The sequence below is a fragment of the Rana temporaria genome, chromosome 8 (assembly GCF_905171775.1).
Source record: "Rana temporaria chromosome 8, aRanTem1.1, whole genome shotgun sequence".
In the NCBI taxonomy this organism is placed as follows: Eukaryota; Metazoa; Chordata; class Amphibia; order Anura; family Ranidae; genus Rana; species Rana temporaria.
This window is the reverse complement of record NC_053496.1, coordinates 185974339-185995451: the sequence shown is the minus strand read 5'-3', so window position 1 is coordinate 185995451 and position 21113 is coordinate 185974339. Positions and strand designations below refer to the sequence as shown.

Genomic DNA, 21113 nt, shown 5'->3' with positions numbered 1-21113 from the left:
TCCCGGGATTCCACACAGGAAGGTCACACCATCCCTCCCTATTGCAAGGTTGGTGGGACGATGTTTGGATTTCTTATGTGATGTCACAATAATAAAGCTTATATCTTACAGATGATATTCTCTCTCATTCTCTTGGTTTAGAGTGGAGATCCAATCGATATAGAATTTGAGTTCATATCAGAAGAAGAAGAAGAGACGTATGTGAGGGATGATCAGCAGTCTATGGAGGAGGCTGGAATAACGGGGACAGGTCACACCATCCCCCACCATCATCAGGTAGATGAAGAACAATCACTGATAGTATCATTAGGATCTGTACATTATCTGCATTGTTACCATTGATGTCATTTTTATTATATATTCAGAGTGGAAACCTGAGAGATCCTAAAGTTGAGGTTAAAGAAGAGATAAAAGAGGAGGATGGGATGATGGAGGAACAACACAAAGATCTGCACCAGAACACCATGGATGAGTCATCCAGCTACAGGAACCCACCAGAGAGATGTCCCCGTCCTCTGTATTCCCGGGATTCCACACAGGAAGGTCACACCATCCCCCACCATCATCAGGTAGGTGGAGTTGAGGGTCGGGAACATAAAGTGATTGAACACTCTGACACGTGGAGACGATGTGTGGACTCTACAAGATGATACCGTAAAACCTTGGTTTGAGAGCGTTTTGCAAAACAAGCAAAATTCTTAAATTAATTTTGACTTGATATAAGAGTAGCGTCATGTCACAACTGAGTATAAAAGAGAAGAGAGGCGCCTCGAAGTGTAGCAATATGGTTACATTTAATGAAGGTGCAACATATTGCTACACTTATGCCGCGTACACACGGCCGTTATTCATGCCATGGAAAAAAATTGCGTTTTTTCTCGACATGATTCCTCTCAAGCCTGTCTTGCCTACACAAGATCGTGAAAAAAAAATGCTGGAGTAAAGCACGGTGACGTACAACACATACAACGGCACTATAAAGGGGAAGTTCCATGCGGATGGCGCCACCCTTGGGGCTGCTTTAGCTGATTCCGTGTTAGTAAAAGACGATTCGCGCTTTTTTGTCTGTTACAGCGTGATGAATGTGCTATCTCCATTACGAACGCTAGTTTTACCAGAACGAGCGCTCCCGTCTCATAACTTGCTTCTGAGCATGCACGTTTTTTTCCCTCCTCGTTAAAGCCTACACACGGTCGTTTTTCACGATGTGAAAAACGACGATGAGAAAAAAAATAAAGCAGGTTCTATGGGCCAGATTCACAGCGGAGATACGATGGAGTATCTCAGATACTCCGTCGTATCTCTCAGACTATCTATGCGACTGATTCATAGAACCAGTTACGCATAGATAGCCCTAAGATCCGACAGCTGTAATTGTTTTACACTGTCGGATCTTAGGATGCAGTACCGCGGCCGCCGCTGGGGGGAGTTCGCGTCGTAAACCAGCGTCCGGTATGCAAATTAGGAGTTACGGCGATCCACGACGGATTTTCGCGTTTGCTACGTCGTCGGTAGTCAAGTTTCCTGTCGCAATTTTAGTCGTTATTTGACCCGCCCTAACTTTACACAGCAATCGTATTGCTGTATAAAGTATGGCCGTCGTCCCCGCGTCGAAATTAAAAAATTAACGTCGTTTGCGTAAGCCGTCCGGGAATACGGAATGACGCTACGCGCGTCGCCGTTTGGAAAAATGACGTTACTGCGCGCAAAGCACGGCGGGAATTTCGAAACGGAGCATGCGCAGTAGGTCCGGCGTGGGAGCGCGCCTAATTTAAATGGCACACGCCCCTTTGAATTACGCAGGCTTACGCCGGAGTAAGTTTTCACGCAAGTGCTTGGTGAATCAGGCACTTGCGATGAAAACTTGCGGCGGTGTAACGTATATACGATACGTTACGCCGCCGCAATTCTACCTGAATCTGGCCCTAAATTTTTAACAGACCTTTTTCTCGTCGAGAAAAAATGCACTGGAGCCTACAGGCGACTGTTTTTCACGACCAATTTAAAAAAAATAGCATTTTTCTCGTCATTAAAAACGGTCGTTTGTACGCGGCATTAGAGGCGCCTCTCGTGTGTTACCATTGGTAAATATTTTATTAAAAACTTAAAGGGGTTGTAAAGGTACAATTTTTTTTTTCCTAAATAGCTTCCTTTACCTTAGTGCAGTCCTCCTTCACTTACCTCATCCTTCCATTTTGCTTTTAAATGTCCTTATTTCTTCTGAGAAATTATCACTTCCTGTTCTTCTGTTTGTAACTCCACCCAGTAATGCGAGGCTTTCTCCCTGGTGTGGAGTGTCGTGCTCGCCCCTTCCCTTGGACTACGGGAGTGTCAGGACGCCCACTAACACACAGCTCCTTTCTCTATCTGCAAGGTAGGGAGCGTCCTGACTCTCCGGTAGTCCAAGGGAGGGGGGCGAGCAGGACACTCCACACCAGGGAGAAAGCCTCGCATTACGGTGTGGAGTTACAGACAGAAGAACAGGAAGTGAGGATTTCTCAGGAAAAAAAAGGACAATTAAAAGCAAAATGGAAGGATTAGGTAAGCGAAGGAGGACTGCACTAAGGGAAAGGAAGCTATTTAGTGGGAAAAAGCTTGTCAAATGATCGGAGTGCGTCCCCTTGGCACATGTAGACCGGACCTGATGTGGAGGGGGATCTGTTGGTACCCCAAACAGCTGACGCGTGTTCCAGAACGTACCCTCTTCCTCAGAGCATAGACGATCAGGGCGTACCCTCTAAGGAAGAGGGAACACCCTGGAAAACGCGTCAGCTGTTGGGGGTTCCAACAGATCCCCTCCACATCAGGTCCGGTCTGCATGTGCTGACGCATTTCCAGAAGGTACCCTCTTCCTTAGAGCTTAGACCAGGGATCTTCAAACTATGGCCCTCCAGCTGTTGAGGAACTACACATCCCATGAGGCATTGTAAAACTCTGAAATTCACAGACATGACGGGAATTGTAGTTCCCGAACAACTGGAGGGCCATAGTTTGAAGACCCATGGCTTAGACTGTCAGGGCGTACCCTCTGAGGAAGAGGGTACTCCCTGTAAATATGCGTCGACTGTTGGGGGTTCCAACAGATCCCCTCCACATCAGTTCCGGTCTGGATGTGCTGACGTGTTTCCAGAAGGTACCCTCTTCCTCAGAGCTTAGACGATCAGGGCGTACCCTCTGAGGAGGTTTAGGGTACCAACAGATTCCCTCCACATCAGATCCGGTGTGCATGCGCTGATGCGTTTCCAGAAGATACCCTCTTCCTCAGAGCTTAGACGATCAGGGCATACCCTCTGAGGAAGAGGGTACGCCCTGGAAACGCGTCAACTGTTTGGGGTATCAACAGATCCCCCTCCGCATCAGGTCCGGTGTTCATGCGCTGATGCGTTTCCAGAAGATACCCTCTTCCTCAGAGCTTAGACGATCAGGGCATACCCTCTGAGGAAGAGGGTACGCCCTGGAAACGCGTCAACTGTTTGGGGTATCAACAGATCATGCGCTGACGTGTTTCCAGGACGTACCCTCTTCCTCAGAGCTTAGACGATCAGGGCGTACCCTCTGAGGAAGAAAAAAGGGGGGGACCACCCGAAGGTGTTTGGGACTTTAAATGAGAATACGTCTGTGATGTATCTCCATCCTTGTGTCTTGGACTTTATATGAGATTACATCCATACTATATCTCCATCCCGTATGCGGAAAATTGCAACAAAGGGAATTTGGGACTTTAAATGAAACAGTGGGCTGAATGGGGACAAAGTAATGAAACAAGCCATAGATGAAATGTTCATGTATTGAGAAAGTAGAATATTTGGTAGAAACAAATAGCTTGTACAAAAGTACAGAACATACATTTCATACATAATACAATAATTGATATAAAAATACATTAAATAAATAACAGTCCATGACAACATATATAGCCACATAGAGGTTGGGCATAACCACGCAATAGGTGAAGTATAAAATGTAAATAGATCATAGAAGTACTGGTTGATCAGAATGGGTCCCATAAACGCGTATAGCTACATCTTTGTAAGCCCGACGCGGCGTTTCGTGTATATGAAAAACACTCATCAGGGGCGGATGTAGTGGGATATCTGGAATACAGATTTGATTAGTGATCAAGGTATTAAAATTGGATCCACCAAAAAAGAGGTAGTAAGTCAATTCTGGTTACTTACATAGTATGTCAAAGTGGTAATGTAAATACAGTTAAGACCAAACATATGCCTGTCCTCTGAGGAAAAGCCCCCTCCACATCAGGTCCGGTGTGCATGCGCTGACGTGTTTCCAAGACGTACCCTCTTCCTCAGAGCTTAGACGATCAGGGCGTACGCTCTGAGGAAAAGCCCCCTCCACATCAGGTCCGGTGTGCATGCGCTGACGTGTTTCCAAGACGTACCCTCTTCCTCAGAGCTTAGACGATCAGGGCGTACCCTCTGAGGAAGAGCCACCTCCACATCAGGTCCGGTCTGCATGTGCCAAGGGGGACGCAGTCCGATCATTTGACAAGCTTTGTTTCTTGCTCGTTTGTGAGTATATCTATTGCTTTTAAGTTCGTAATAAAATATTTACCAATGGTAATGGTCGGTGCGCCCTCCCCTTTTTTTTTTTTTTTTTTTCCTTTTCATTTTTTAACCTTTTTTACAGATGTTATTTTCTGCTTTTTGTTGGTTTAGGGTGAAGAGCTAATGAACTTCAAAGCTGAGGGTAAGGATCTGGTGAACATGAAAGTTAAGGGTGAAGAAGAGACGTATGTGAGGGATGATCAGCAATATAGGGAGGAGGCTGGAATGACGAGGACATTCATAGAGGAGGGCACTCCTACAGAGATCAGCACAGGTGACCCATAATATATTCTTCTCTTATCTCTGCTCTGTTACTGCTCACTGATTGGCCTAGGCTTGTGGTTGTGTAAAGAGCACGCCCCTCCCAGCCCCCATTGGTTCCTGCTCTTCTGACAAGGCTTTGTAAATGTAGAAGTGATCTGGGAGGAGGACCAAAGGTTCTTTGATGGGGGGAAGAGTCCCAGCTGGTTCGGACCTCCACAGAGAACATTTCCTCCCTCATATCTACCTGATCCAGATGGAATCTTGATGGAAGTGAACTAACCCTCTCATATCTATTGATGATGTTTTTCTATTTTTCCAGGACACGCCATGGAGAAACCCTCAAAGGATCGTCTCACTTTATCTCCAGGTTGTAAAATGGAAGATGAGGACATCACAGGAGATTGTGGAGGAGAAAAGATAATGAGCTCCACTATGGATGGAGGACTTCACAGTGTGGATAGACCATGGAATCCCTCCGACTCCGAGCAACCTCGTACTGTGAGGGGTGGTGCCGGGATCCAGGGGGAGGAGACATTTTCCCGTCCTGAATGTGAGGAAAGTTCTAGCTCAGAATTAAGTCTTTTTAAGCATTCGAAATCTCGCACAGGGGAGAGACCGTATTCCTGTTCTGAGTGCGGGAAATGTTTTCCACTGAAATCATCACTTGTCAGACATAAAAAATCTCACACAGGGGAGGGAACATATTCCTGTTCTGAGTGCGGGAAATGTTTTTCAGTGAAGTCGGATCTTTACGTCCATCAAAGAACTCACACAGGCGGGGAGGTGCATTCCTGCTCTGAGTGCGGCAAATGCTTTAAATGGAAATCAGAACTTGTCATGCATCAAAAATCCCACACAGGGGAAAGATCATATGTATGTCCTGAGTGCGGGAAATGTTATCCAGTGAAATCATCACTTGTCAGACATCTAAAATCCCACACAGGTGAGAAGCCGTATTCCTGTACTGAGTGCGGGAAATGTTTTGCAGAAAAGTCTAATCTTTACAACCACCATAAAATTCACACTGGGGAGAAGCAGTACACCTGCTCTGAGTGCGGGAAATGTTTTCTACAGAAATCAGGGCTTGACAAACATCAAACATGTCACACAGGGGTCAGACCATATCCCTGTCCTGAGTGCGGGAAATGTTTTACGCAGAGATCAGCACTTGTCACACATCAAAAAACCCACACAGGTGAGAAGCCGTTTTCCTGCTCCGAGTGCGGGAAATCTTTTACATTGAAATTTGAACTTGTCATACATCAAAAAACCCACACAGGTGAGAGGCCTTATTCCTGTCCTGAGTGCGGAAAATGTTTTCTGCAGATATATTCACTTGTTCGACATCAAAGAATCCACACATGTGTGAATCCTTATTCCTGTTCTGTGTGCGGGAAATGTTTTGCAGAGAAGTCCCGTTTTTACGACCATCAAAGCACTCACACAGAGGAGAGGCCGTATTCCTGCTCTGAGTGCGAGAAATGTTTTAAACAGAAATCAAAACTTCTCAGACATCAAAGAATGCACACAGGGAAGAAGCCGTATACCTGCTCTGAGTGCGGGAAATGTTATGAACGGAAAGCCGAACTTGACAGACATCAAACTTCTCACACAGGGGAGAGACCGTATCGCTGTCCTGAGTGCGGGAAGTCTTATCTGCGGAAAATAACCCTTGTCAGACATCAAAGATCTCACACAGGGGAGAAGCCGTATACCTGCTCTGAGTGCGGGAAATGTTATCTACTGAAAGCCGAACTTGACAAACATCAAACTTCTCACACAGGGGAGAGACCGCATCGCTGTCCTGAGTGCGGGAAGTCTTATCCGCTGAAAATAACACTTGTCAGACATCTTAAAACCCACACTGGTGAGAAGCCGTATTCCTGTTCTGAGTGCGGGAAATGTTTTGCAGAAAAATCCCATCTTTACATCCATCTTAGAACTCACACAGGGGAGAAGCCGTATACCTGCTCTGAGTGCGGGAAATGTTATCTACTGAAAGCCGAACTTGACAAACATCAAACTTCTCACACAGGGGAGAGACCGCATCGCTGTCCTGAGTGCGGGAAGTCTTATCCGCTGAAAATAACACTTGTCAGACATCTTAAAACCCACACTGGTGAGAAGCCGTATTCCTGTTCTGAGTGCGGGAAATGTTTTGCAGAAAAATCCTATCTTTACATCCATCTTAGAACTCACACAGGGGAGAAGCCGTATTCCTGCTCTGAGTGCGGGAAATGTTATTCAATGAAAGAAAAACTTTTCAGACATCAAAGGTCTCACACAGGGGTGAGACCGTATTCCTGTCCTGAGTGCGGGAAGTCTTATCCGCTGAAATCAACACTGAACAGACATCTAAAATCCCACACCGGTTAAGAAGCCGTATTCCTGTTCTGAGTGCGGGAAATGTTTCCCAGAGAAGTCCCAACTTTACAGCCATCATAAATCTCACACAGGGGAAAAATAAATAATAATAAAGATGAAAAAAGTAATTCTTCCTTGTGTGCGGAAAATGTTCCACTGAAATCAGAACTTGTCACACATCAAAGTTTTTACATGAGTAAGAATCCGTATTCCTGTCCCCAGTGTGGGAAGTGTTATCCGCAGAAATCAACACTTGTCCGACAATAAAAATCCCATATGGGTGAGAAGCCGTATTCCTTTCCTGAGTGCGGGAAATATTTTTCAGACAAGTCCCAGCTATAAAAAAAATCCTATCATTTTACTGTTTAGTGAAATCTTTTCTGTAAATATTTCCTGCATCATTTTTTGTTTCATTAAAAATCATTAAGCTGAATCTCTGAAGGCTCTAAATAGAAATGAAAGAACTTTTTGCCTCTGGTAAGACGTTACTCCATTGTAAACTCTGATCTATTCCTGTCTGGACGTCGCAGCGAGTAATACAGACATTTTCTTTGAAGGTCAGGATTGAAAATCCCATATGGGTGAGAAGCTGCATTCCTGTCCCGGGTGTGGGCAGTGTTATCCGTAGAAATCAACGCTTGTCAGACATGAAAAATCTCATTTGGGTGAGAAGCCTTATTCCTGTCGTGAGTACGGGAAGTTTTTTTCAGACAAGTCCCGTGTCTTGAAGACATTTGTTGGAATCAGACTTGTGAGAAGCCATATTCCTGTCCTGAGTGCGGGAAATATTGTCATTGGAGAGCAGAGATTCTTCTACATGAAAGACTTCACACAGGTGAGAAGTGGTATCCCTGTCCTGAGTGCGGAAAATATTCTTCAAAGGAGTCCACTCTTTACCGACATCAGAGGATTCACACAAGTAGATCACCCATTCCTACAGAAAGTGTGGAAAATGTTTTTCACAGAAGTCCACTCTTTACTGACATCAGAGGAGCATCTCTAGACATTATAAAAAAATCCTATCATTTTACTGTTTAGTAAAATCTTTTCTGTAAATATTTCCTGCAACATTTTTTGTTTCATTAAAAATTGTTAAGCTGAATCTCTTAAGGCTCTAAATAGAAATGAAAGAACTTTTTGCCTCTGGTATGACGTTTACTCCATTGTAAACTCTGATATATTCCTGTCTGGACGTGGCAGCGAGTAATAGACATTTTCTGTGAAGGTCAGGATTGAAAATCCCATATGATTGAGAAGCCGTATTCCTGTCCTGAGTACGGGAAGTATTTTTCAGATAAGTCCCATCTCTTGAAGACATTGGGCCGGATTCAGGTAGATCGGCGCATAGTTATGCCGGCGTAGCGCATCGAATATACGCTACGTCGCGCAGAACGACGAGCACAGTATTCACAAAGCACTCGCTCCCAACGTTGCGCCAGTGTAACGTAAATTCCTCGGCGTAAGCCCGCCTAATTCAAAGTAGGTGGGCGTGATCCATTTAAATTAACCGTAATCCCATGCAAATGATGATCCGAACGAACGGCGCATACGCCGTCCTGTGGACACTTCCCAGTGCACATGCCCAGAATCACGTCGGAACGAACGCCTAAGATACGTCGAATCACTGAACGTAACCTACGCCCAGCCCTATTCACGTAGTTCTATGTAAATGACGTAAAATACGACGGATGTTCCGTCGTCCATACCTTTGCATTGGATGCGCCTCCTTTAGGTGGAATAACTATACGCCGGACGTAAGCCTTACGCAAACCGCGTATATTATGCGCCGGGCGCAACTACGTTTGTGAATCGACGTATCTCCCTCATTTACATATTCGAATAGGAAATCAATGGGAGCGCCAGATGCGACCAGCGTAACTATGCGCCCACGATTAGCCGGCGTAGGAAAGTTAAGTCGGTCGGATGAAGCTTATTTTCAGGCGTATCTAGTTTTGTGGGCACAGCGCATAGATACGACAGCGCATATTTACACTTACGCGGCGTATCTCGAGATACGTCGGCATAAGTGCTTTGTGAATCCTTGCCATTGTTGGAATCCCACTTGTGAGAAGCCATATTCCTGTCCTGAGTGCGGGAAATATTGTCAATGGATATCAGAGATTCTTCTACATTAAAAGACTTCACACAGGTGAGAAGTGGTATACATGTCCCGAGTGCGGGAAATATTCTTCAAAGGAGTCCACTCTTTACCGATTTTAGAGGATTCACACAAGCAGATGACCCATTCCTGCAGAAAGTGCGAAAAATGTTTTTCAAAGAAGTCCACTCTTTACTGACATCAAAGGATTCACCCAGGCAGAAGACCTATTCCTGTGCAAAGTACAGAAAATGTTCTTCTCACAGAAGTCCACTCTTTACTGACATCAGAGGTGCATCTCTAGACATTAAGGGGCAGATCCTCAAAGATCTTGCTGGCTTTGGTTTGAATCCAGAAAGAATTTGCGCCATAAGTTACGGCGGTGTAGTTTATTTCTCGCGGTGTAAGGGCGCGGAATTCAAATGCGGCGAGTAGGGGGAGTGTTTCATTTAAATGAAGCGCGTCCCCACGCCGAACGAACTGCGCATGCCCTGTCCGTCAAAACTCCCAGGGTGCATTGTTTCAAATGACGTCGCAAGGACGTCATTGTTTTTGTCGTGAACGTAAATTGTGTCCAGTCCCATTCATGGACGACTTACGCAAACGACGTAAAAATTTCAAAATTATATGCGGGAACGACGTCCATACTTAACATTGAGTATGCCACCAGATAGCAGCTTTAACTATATGCCGGAAAAAGCTGAACGGAAACGACGTAAAAGAATGCGACGGCTCGTACGTTCGTGAATCGTCGGAAAAAGCTAATTTGCATATTCGACGCGGATTACGACGTGAACGCCACCCATCGGCCACCGGAAAATTGCATCTTAGATCCGACGGCGTACTAAGGCGTACGCCTGTCGGATCTAACACAGATGCCGTTGTATCTTGTTTGGTGGATACCAAAACAAAGATACGATGTGCAAAATTTGAAATTACGCAGCGTATCAACAGATACACCGGCGTAATTTCTTTGAGGATCTGCCCCTATACTTTTTTTTTGTTTTTAACCAGGCGCAATATTTTCTATTTTATCATTTCCCGCTGTGAATTCCTATTATTTTACTGTTTAATAAAATCTTTTTCTGTAAATATTTCCTGCAACATTTTTTGTTTCATTAAAAATCGTTAAGCTGAATCTCTGACGGCTCTAAATAGAAATGAAAGAACTTTTTGCCTCTGGTAAGACGTTACTCCATTGTAAACTCTGATCTATTCCTGTCTGGACGTGGCAGCGAGTAATGCCGCGTACACACGATCAGTTTTCTCGTAGGGAGAACTGTCATGTTTTCTCTTTAACGTTAATTTGGAGTATTCTACTAAATCCCTTCTCTTATACAAGTACTTCAAATAAAACATAAAAACAAATCCCCAAGACAAGTCATTGGAGACAACGCGCAGAAGAGTGCGTGCACCTGGCTGTGTGAAAATACTGTGTAAATGGTTGCAAGATAATCAGTGGGAAGCCCGGGTATCAGTATTCAAGCAGTTCTTGCAGGTGCAGTGCTACACAGTTATTATCAGCAGGGTTCTTGTCTATGACATGTAAGAAGGTGGTCCGAGCAGCGGTGATGCAGGGCGTTCAGTGAGAGGTAATGATGTCATCTCCCTGTTCAGCCGCCACAGCTCCTTTAGTGCAACCCACGTGGCCCATCATTAATGTCTAGAATCCATAGAATGGTCTCTTTACCCTGAGACGTTTCACACCTTCTGTAGTAGGTGGGAGATACTAGATGTGGACCTCCTAGCTTCCAGGTTTGACAACAATTTGAGCAGTTTGTCTCCAGATCCTGGGATAGTCTGGCCTTTGCAGTGCATGTTTTGGTGACCCCTTGGAATCAGTTCAACTTGATCTATGCTTCCCCATTAGAAGCTCCTTCCTTACGCTGAAGCATTAACAAGGACGACATCCGATGCTTCTCATTGCTTTAAATTGACCCAAGAGGCCATGGTACTGGAAACTTGTCAGGTGCTTGGCAGATTCTTTGTAGTTCCTCTCAGATCCAGCCCAGGGTCTGGTTCACCATCACCACTCTGCTTCTAGGTTGCTGACCTCATCAGATTGCTTATTGAAGTGACATGGGACTATCGGATTTGATCATTTCCCCACCCCTGAAAGCTAGAAAATCGACCTTTTACAAAGTCTACCATCACACTTATAAAGCATATTTACTTTTGTGTGAGACCAGGAAATTCTACCCAGGATGGTCTCGATGGAATAGATTCGGTCTTTTCCCCAGTCTGGTCAGTCAGATCAGTGTTTAGCCTTGAGTACCATCAATGGACAAGTCTCCATAGCAGCAGAGATGAGCCAAACGACACTGAGTTTGGTTAGAGCAGGGCTTGGCACACTTCAAAGAAGATCAGATGCTGAACCCCAACCCCACTGATATCAATGGGAGCCAAATCTATCAAATTAAAAATGCTAATAGGCAAGATATATGTAGAATGGGGAGAATGCGCGGCCCTTGGGAACATTTTCCAGTGCAGAAAAAAACATTGTGTAGAGTCCCCCCAAAATACTTACCAGACACTTGGAGCCTAGTATGGATTTTAAGGGGATATCTAATGCAAAAAAAAAATGCTTAAGGTCCCCCAGGAAATCCATACCAGACCCATAATCCAAGCATGCTGCCTGGCTTGCCAGGAAAATGGGAGCCAATGTGCGCCTGACCCTCCTGAACCATACAATACATGTCCTCAACATAGGGGACCCCACCCCGGTCTGACGATAGATGCCGAAAAGGCCTTCGACAGGGTAGACTGGGGATTCATGATGAGTACCCTGGAGAGTACGGGGATAGGACCAAGGATGATGCAGTGGATACAAACACTATATAAAGGCCCCACAGCAATGGTAAAAGTGAATGGAACATTGTCACTCCCCTTTGAGATGAACAATGGGACGAGACAGGGGTGCCCCCTGCCTCCGCTCCTGTTCTGGCACTGGATCATCTACTAGCGACAGTGCGGTGGGAATGCGGACATAGGGGGCTTTAATGTTGGAGATGAGGAACATAAATTAGCTGCACTCGCAGATGATATATTATTTTATATATCAAAACCCCGAATTACAATGCCCAACCTCTAAGGAAGCATTAAAGGAATACGGAGATCTATCTAATTTCAAGATCAACCCGAGTAAATCTGAGATACTAAACATAAACATGAAAAGAGTTCCCACCTGGTTGCCTGGATTATAAAGAGAGGGGGGCAGACTGTCACTGATTTATACTAAAAGTGGCTTTGGAGGGTATTACAAAGATAGCAAAGCAACTCGGTTTAAGAGTAACTTGGTTTGAGAGCGTTTTGATTTGCGAGCAACTTTTTGCGAGTGTTGACAAGCAAGACGAGCAGAATTCAAGCTAAATAGGCCTGCCATACCTCATTTGGCCTGAGGTACGGGGGCACAGAAGCCAAGCAGAGCTGAAAATAGGCCTGCAGTACCTCTTTTGGCCTAAGGGAACGGGGCGCAGGAGCCGAGAAAAGCCAAATATTGGCCTGCAGTATCTCATTTGGCCTAAGGTACGGGGCGCAGGAAACGAGCCGAAAGTGTCCTTGGGCCTTTTCGACGCTCTCTTGCATCCTATTAACCGCTTCCATACCGGGCACTTACGCACCTTCCTGCCCAAGCCAATTTTCAGCTTTCAGCACTGTCGTACTTTGAATGACAATTGCGCGGTCGTGCTACACTGTACCCAAACAATTTTTTTTATCATTTTGTTCCCACAAATAGAGCTTTCTTTTGGTGGTATTTGATCACCTCTGCGGTTTTTATTTTTTGCGCTATAAACAAAAGAATAGCAACAATTTAAAAAAAAAACACTATTTTTTACTTTTTTATTTAATAAATATCACAATTTAAAAAAAAAAAAATTTTCCTCAGTTTAGGCCGATACGTATTCTTCTACATATTTTTGGTAAAATTTTTTCGCAATAATCATATATTGATTGGTTTGCGCAAAAGTTATAGCGTCTACAAAATAGGTGATAGATTTATGGCATTTTTATTTTATTAATTTTTTTTACTGTCACCGTGACATTGCGGCGAACACATCGGACACTTTTGACACGTTTTTGGGACCATTCACATTTATACAGCGATTAATGCTATAAATATGCATTGATTACTGTGTAAATGTGACTGGCAGGGAAGAAGTTAAACACTAGGGGGCGTTGAAGGAGTTATGTGTCCCTAAGGTGTGTTATAACTGTAGGGGGGAGGGGACTCTCAAGGGGAGGAGACCGATGTGTGTTCCTCTGTACTGGGAACACACATTGGTCTCACCGCTGACAGGAGGTGGATCCGTGTGTTTACACACACAGATCCACACTCCTGCCGTGATTACCGACAATCGCGGGCACCCGGCGGCAATCGCGGCCGCCAGGCACCCGCGCCGGGTCACGAGCGTCGCCGCGGGCGCGCGCCCTAGATCGCCGGGAACGCAGGACGTCATATGACGTCCACCCGGATCGAGGAGGGCTTCCTGCCGCCGTCATTTCACAATGAGGCGGTAGGGAATTGGTTAAAGTCAATGCGGAACAAATTATTTTAGTTTCCATTGACTCGCTTGATATGCGCTTTGAATTAGGAGCATTCTCCTGGAACGGATTATGCTTGTAATCCGAGGTTCAACTGTAGATCATTTCAAGCTACTTTTGTGTAAACTTCTCTACATTGCCAATTTTAGCATTTAGCAAAATTACTCATCTCAATTCAAAATCAAATTAAGTAAATCCCTACGCATATCCAGGCCGGGAATATATTTCTCTCCTTGGTGGGAGTGGAGATGACCCCATCTATAAGGATTTACAGTACATACACACAGAACGAGGATATGTTCACATTACGAGACGTTTATCGGGGCTGCAGTTCCTCTGAGCTCCACAAAATGGTGATCTTCTTACATCTACCCAGACAGGAAGTGATGTCAGATACAGACAGGAAGTGATGTCAGGTATAAGCAGGAAGTTCTGGGTGAGAGGTGAGTCAGGAGGAAGTAGAGAGGCGACGTTGCTGAAGTCGCTGCAGAAAAGGTAATAAGATATTATTTACACCCAGTAACCCCCCCCCCCCCCGTCATGTCCGTCCTCTTCCTCCATAGTCACTGTGACGTCTTTTATCTACAGCAGATGATGATACGCACATATATAGTGTTGAAACCTAGATTAACCCCTTCAAGGTCAGAACATTCCCCCCACAGGGCCGGAACTTTGTTCTCATTTTGGAGATGTGTCAGCTTTTCTCTCTAATCTTCTTCCTATCTTAGCAGTCTCCTTGTAACGAGGGATGAGACCGGGTTGTATTGAAATTTAATGTCGAATATAAATTGGTGGAATTTGTGGTTGATACATTTTGGTGCTCACCCATAATGCCCTGCACAGCCTTGACCCTGGCCAGCAGTAGGGATGAGCTGTTGGTTTGGTCCAAACCTAAGCCTTTTGGGGGTTTGGAGGAATGACTGAACAGCTGCCTATCCGGCCCGTGTTCCGAGACGAGACGAGCATCATATAGAAGTGGTCTTTCTTTTGCTTCTATAGATGATAACTTCCCTCTCTCACTGGTTCCTAAGGAAGCTGTGGATGCTTGCACCTGCTGTGTCCCTAGAAACCATTGATGTCACTGGGAATCCCTGTCACTTAAAGCGGGAGTTCACCCGAATCACCTGAATTTTTTAACAGTAGATTGATGCTCATTTTGTCAAGGGGAATCGGGTAGTTTTTTTTTTAAATCTAGGCAGTACTTACCATTTTAGAGAGCGATCTTCTCCGCCGCTTCCGGGTATGGTCTTTGGGACTGGGCGTTCCTATTTGATTGACAGGCTACCGACGGTCGCATACATCCGCGTCACGAAATAAGCCGAACGTCGGTGCGGCTCTATACGGCGCCTGCGCACCGATGTTCGGCTACTTTCGGAAAATCGTGACGCGATGTATGCGACCGTCGGAAGCCTGTCAATCAAGTAGGAACACCCAGTCCCGCAGCCCATACACGGAAGCGGCGGAGAAGATGCATCTCTAAAATGGTAAGTACTGCTTCGATTGTAAAAAAAACACCCGATTCCCCTTGACAAAACGAGCCTCAATCTAATGTTAAAAAAAAAGGTTTTTGGGTGAACCTCCACTTTAAACAAAGGGGCAGGAATAGCAGTGACATCATTGCCCAAATATGGCCACTGGCCATTGACATTGACCAAAGAAGGCCATAGCCATATATCATCAAAGATGTCACCACCAACCCAGCCCCTTCATTTATATAGCTCATTTGTTATGACTATGAGTACCGGCAGGATCAGCCGTGTACGCTGGGTCAATTTTATTTTCATGCTAATCAGTGAGCATCGTGATTGACAATGAATTTACAACAAGGGAAATGTTCTTGGCATTTTTATTTTTTAATTAAAGACTTGTAAAATGTTTGGGTTCCTTTATTTCTAGGGGTACTATGTATCCCATACTAACTAACGTGGGGGGGAGGGGGGTTGTATTATTCAGTGACAATAAGAGTAGGAGTATTTAGAAGGACACAAGGATGCAGAGGGGGTAATAAGATATTATTTACACCCATTAACCCCCCCTCCCCGTCATGCCCATCCCCTTCCTCCATAGTCACTTTGACATCTTTTATCTATTTCTAGGGGTACTATGTATCCCATTCTAATTCATGTGGGGGGGGGGGGGGTTGTATTATCCAGTAACAGACAAGGCATGTGTCTGGATGGTGACTGTATCATTGTGTGTGTCAGGTTCCTATAAGGTGTCAGGATGTCACTGTCTATTTCTCCATGGAGGAGTGGGAGTATTTAGAAGGACACAAGGATCTCTACAAGGACGTCATGATGGAGAATCAGCCGCCCCTCACATCACCGGGTAAGAGGAGACTTTATTGTAAAGGAGAGAGCAGTACGGAGGCTCCACCTAGATCCCCCATCATCTGATAAACACATAGAAACAATGTATTCAGTCAGTGTGTGTGTTTCCTACAGATGGATCCAGTAATGGGAACCCACCAGAGAGATGTCCCCGTCCTCTGTATTCCCGGGATTCCACACAGGAAGGTCACACCATCCCCCACTATCATCAGGTAGATGAGGAACAATCACTGATAGTATCATTAGGATCTGTACATTATCTGCATTGTTACCATTGATGTCATTTTTATTCTATATTCAGAGTGGAAACCTGAGAGATTCTAAAGTTGAGGTTAAAGAAGAGATAAAAGAGGAGGATGATGAGGATGGGGTGATGGAGGAGTTTTTAAAAGACAAAGATCTGTACCAGGACACCATGGTGGAGACCTCCAGCTACAGAAACCCACCAGAGAGATGTCCCCGTCCTCTGTATTCCCAGGATTCCACACAGGAAGGTCACACCATCCCCCACCATCATCAGGTAGATGATGAACAATTATCGGTATTCATGATTTATACACAAACATGTTTGTTACAATGAATGTTTTTTTATATTTAGAGTGGAAACCTTGGGGATGATAATATTGATGTTAAAGAAGAGTATAAAGAGGAGGATGAGGAGTATGGAGTGATGGAGGAGTTTTCAGAAGGACACAAGGATATGATGGAGCCACCTAATACCAGGAACCCACCAGAGAGATGTCCCCGTCCTCTGTATTCCCGGGATTCCACACAGGAAGGTCACACCATCCCTCCCTATTGCAAGGTTGGTGGGACGATGTTTCGATTTCTTATGTGATGTCACAATCATAAAGTTTATAACTTACAGATGATATTCTCTCTCATTTTCTTGGTTTAGAGTGGAGATCCAATCGATATAGAATTTGAGGTGAAATCAGAAGAAGAAGAGACGTATGTGAGGGATGATCAGCAGTCTATGGAGGAGGATGGAATAATGGGGACATTCATAGAGGAGGACACTCCTACAGAGATCAGCACAGGTGACCCATAATATATTCTTCTCTTATCTCTGCTCTGTTACTGCTCACTGATTGGTCCAGAGTAGAGGCGGGAGCTGAGTGATATCAGCCAATAATAGGTTGATAATGGTCCCCTCCCTGTACAGATACCCGTCCTGGGGTTCAGCTGACAGTATTAGGTTGTGTGTCACTCCTAGTTACAGTAGCACAGATATGATAACACAGATTGAGCCTCTCTTAGGTTGGTCATTCTTCTAGCAGTAAGCCCATGGTCTCTTGTTCTATCGTAAAGGGTCTTCAAGTCTGAACTTTGATCCTCTTTATCAGAGATCACATGACCCAGTGCCTAGGCTTGTGGTTGTGTAAAGAGCACGCCCCTCCCAGTCCCCATTGGTTCCTGCTCTTCTGACAAGGCTGTGTAAATGTAGAAGTGATCTGGGAGGAGGACCAAAGGTTCTTTGATGGGGGGAAGAGTCCCAGCTGGTTGGGACCTCCACAGAGAACATCTCCTCACTCATATCTACCTGATCCAGATGGAATATTGATGGAAGTGAACTAACCCTCTCAGATATATTGATGATGTTTTTCTATTTTTCCAGGACACGCCATGGAGAAACCCTCAAAGGATCGTCTCACTTTATCTCCAGGTTGTAAAATGGAAGATGAGGACATCACAGGAGATTGTGGAGGAGAAAAAACAATGAGCTCCACTATGGATGGAGGACTTCACAGTGTGGATAGACCATGGAATTCCTCTGACTCTGAGCAACCTCGTACTGTGAGGGGTGGGGCCGGGATTCAGGGGGAGGGGAAACCTTCCTTTCCTGAATGTGAGGAAAGTTCTAGCTCTGAATTAAGTTTTTTTAAGCATCAGAGATCTCACACAGGGGAGAGACCGTATTCCTGTCCTGAGTGCGGGAAATGTTTTTCAGAGAAGTCCGATCTTTACGTCCATCATAGAATTCACACAGGGGGAGAGATGCATTCCTGCTCTGAGTGCGGGAAATGCTTTAAATGCAAATCAGAACTTGACAGACATAAAATGTCTCACACAGGGGTCAGACCTTATTCCTGTTCTGAGTGTGGGAAATGTTTTACGCAGAAAGCAACACTTGTCAAACATCAAAAATCCCACACAGGTGAGAAGCCGTTTTCCTGCTCTGAGTGCGGGAAATGTTTTACATTGATATCTGAACTTGTCAGACATCAAATAACTCACACAGGGGAGAGACCGTATTCCTGTTCTGAGTGCGAGAAATGTTATCCGTGGAAATCAGACCTGGTCAGACATCAAAGAACTCACCGAGGGGAGAAGCCGTATACCTGCTCTGAGTGCGGGAAATGTTATCTACAGAAAGCAGAACTTGACAGACATCAAACTTCTCACACAGGCGAGAGACCGTTTTCCTGTCCTGAGTGCGGGAAGTCTTATCCGCTGAAATCAACACTTGGCAGACATCTAAAAACCCACACCGGTGAGAAGCCGTATTCCTGTTCTGAGTGCGGGAAATGTTTTGCAGAAAAATACCATCTTTACGTCCATCATAGAACTCACACAGGGGAAAAGAAGTATACCTGCTCTGAGTGCGGGAAATGTTATGACCGGAAATCAGAACTTGACAGCCATCAAACTTCTCACACAGGGGAGAGACCGTATTCCTGTCCTGAGTGCGGGAAGTCTTATATGCGAAAAATAACACTTGTCAGACATCAAAGATCTCACACAGGGGAGAAGCCGTATACCTGCTCTGAGTGCGGGAAATGTTATCTACGGAAAGTAGACCTTGACAGACATCAAACTTCTCACACAGGGGAGAGACCGTATCGCTGTCCTGAGTGCGGGAAGTCTTATCCGCTGAAAATAACACTTGTCAGACATCTTAAAACCCACACTGGTGAGAAGCCGTATTCCTGTTCTGAGTGCGGGAAATGTTTTCCAGAAAAATCCTTTCTTTACATCCATCAAAGAACTCACACAGGAGAGCAGTACCCCTGCTCTGAGTGCGGGAAATGTTATCTAACGAAAGGAAAACTTGACGAACATCAAACTTCTCACACAGGGGTGAGACCGTATTCCTGTCCTGAGTGCGGGAAGTCTTATCCGCTGAAATCAACCCTTGGCAGACATGTGAAAACCCACACCGGTGAGAAGCCGCATTCCTGTTCTGAGTGCGGGAAATGTTTTGCAGAAAAATCCCATCTTTACGTCCATCTTAGAACTCACACAGGGGAGAATCTGTATACCTGCTCTGAGTGCGGGAAATGTTATCTAACGAAAGCAAAACTTTACAGACATCAAAGGTCTCACACAGGGGTGAGACCGTATTCCTGTCCTGAGTGCGGGAAGTCTTTTCCGCAGAAATCAACACTGAACAGACATCTAAAATCCCACACCGGTTAAGAAGCCGTATTCCTGTTCTGAGTGCGGGAAATGTTTCCCAGAGAAGTCCCAACTTTACAGCCATCATAAATCTCACACAGGGGAAAATAAATAATAATAAAGATGAAAAAAGTAATTCTTCCTTGTTTGCGGGAAATGTTCCACTGAAATCAGAACTTGTCACGCATCAAAGTTTTTACATGGGTGAGAAGTCGTATTCCTGTCCCCAGTGTGGGAAGTGTTATCCGCAGAAATCAACACTTGTCCGACAATAAAAATCCCATATGGGTGAGAAGCCGTATTCCTGTCCTGAGTGCGGGAAGTATTTTTCAGACAAGTCCCATCTATAAAAAAAAAATCCTATAATTTTACTGTTTAGTAAAAATCTTTTCTGTAAATATTTCCTGCATCATTTTTTGTTTCATTAAAAATCGTTAAGCTGAATCTCTGAATGCTCTAAATAGAAATGAAAGAACTTTTTGCCTCTGGTAAGACGTTACTCCATTGTAAACTCTGATATATTCCTGTCTGGATGTGGCAGCGAGTAATACAGACATTTTCTTTGAAGGTCAGGATTGAAAATCCCATATGGGTGAGGAGCCGTATTCCTGTCCCGGGTGTGGGCAGTGTTATCCGTAGAAATCAATGCTTGTTAGACATGAAAAATCCCATTTGGGTGAGAAGCCGTATTCCTGTCCTGAGTGCGGGAAGTATTTTTCAGACAAGTCTCGTCTCTTGAAGACATTTGTTGGAATCAGACTTGTGAGAAGCCATATTCCTGTCCTGAGGGTAGGAAATATTGTCATTGGAGATGACAGATTCTTCTACATGAAAGACTTCACACAGGTGAGAAGTGGTATCCCTGTCCTGAGTGTGGGAAATATTCTTCAAAGGACTCCACTCTTTACTGACATCAGAGTATTCCCCCAGGCAGAAGACCTTTTCCTGCACAAAGTACGGAATTTTTTTTTCAAAGAAGTCCACTCTTTACTGACATCAGAGGAGCATCTCTAGACATTATATAAAAAAATCCTATCATTTTACGGTTTTGTCAAATCTTTTCTGTAAATATTTCCTGCAACATTTTTTGTTTCATTAAAAATCGTTAAGCTGAATCTCTGAAGGCTCTAAATAGAAATGAAATAACTTGTTTGCCTCTGGTAAGACGTTGCTCCATTGTAAACTCTGATATATTCCTGTCTAGACGTGGCAGCGAGTAATACAGACATTTTCTTTGAAGGTCAGACAATAAAAATCCCATATGGGTGAGAAGCCACATTCCTGTCCCGGGTGTGGGCAGAGTTATCTGCAGAAATCAACACTTGTCAGACAATAAAAATCCCAAATGGGCGAGAAGCCGTATTCCTATCCTGAGTGCGTGAAGTATTTTTCAGACAAGTCCCATCTCTTGAAGACATTGGCCCGGATTCACATACATTGGCGCATATTTATGCCGGCGTAGCGTATCTAATATACGCTACGCCAAAGCAGCGCAGAGAGGCAAGCACCGAATTCACAAAGAACTTGCCTCCCAAACTGCGCTGGGTTCCC

General features: G+C 44.7%; 1 protein-coding gene across 1 annotated transcript; it reads left to right on the top strand.

Annotated features, from left to right (window-relative positions):
* The first annotated feature begins 5040 nt into the window (after nt 1-5040).
* LOC120909701 (oocyte zinc finger protein XlCOF6-like) lies at nt 5041-14952 on the top strand. The gene is made up of 2 exons (XM_040321431.1): nt 5041-7201; nt 14932-14952. Exons 1-2 carry the CDS (start codon nt 5157-5159, stop codon nt 14933-14935), a joined length of 2049 nt encoding a protein of 682 aa, XP_040177365.1. The 5' UTR covers nt 5041-5156; the 3' UTR covers nt 14936-14952.
* The last annotated feature ends 6161 nt before the right edge of the window (nt 14953-21113 follow it).

What these genes read in the sequence shown, in the direction of transcription:
- LOC120909701 (XM_040321431.1), top strand. Translation starts at nt 5,157, where the DNA reads ATGGAGAAACCCTCAAAGGATCGTCTCACTTTATCTCCAGGTTGTAAA.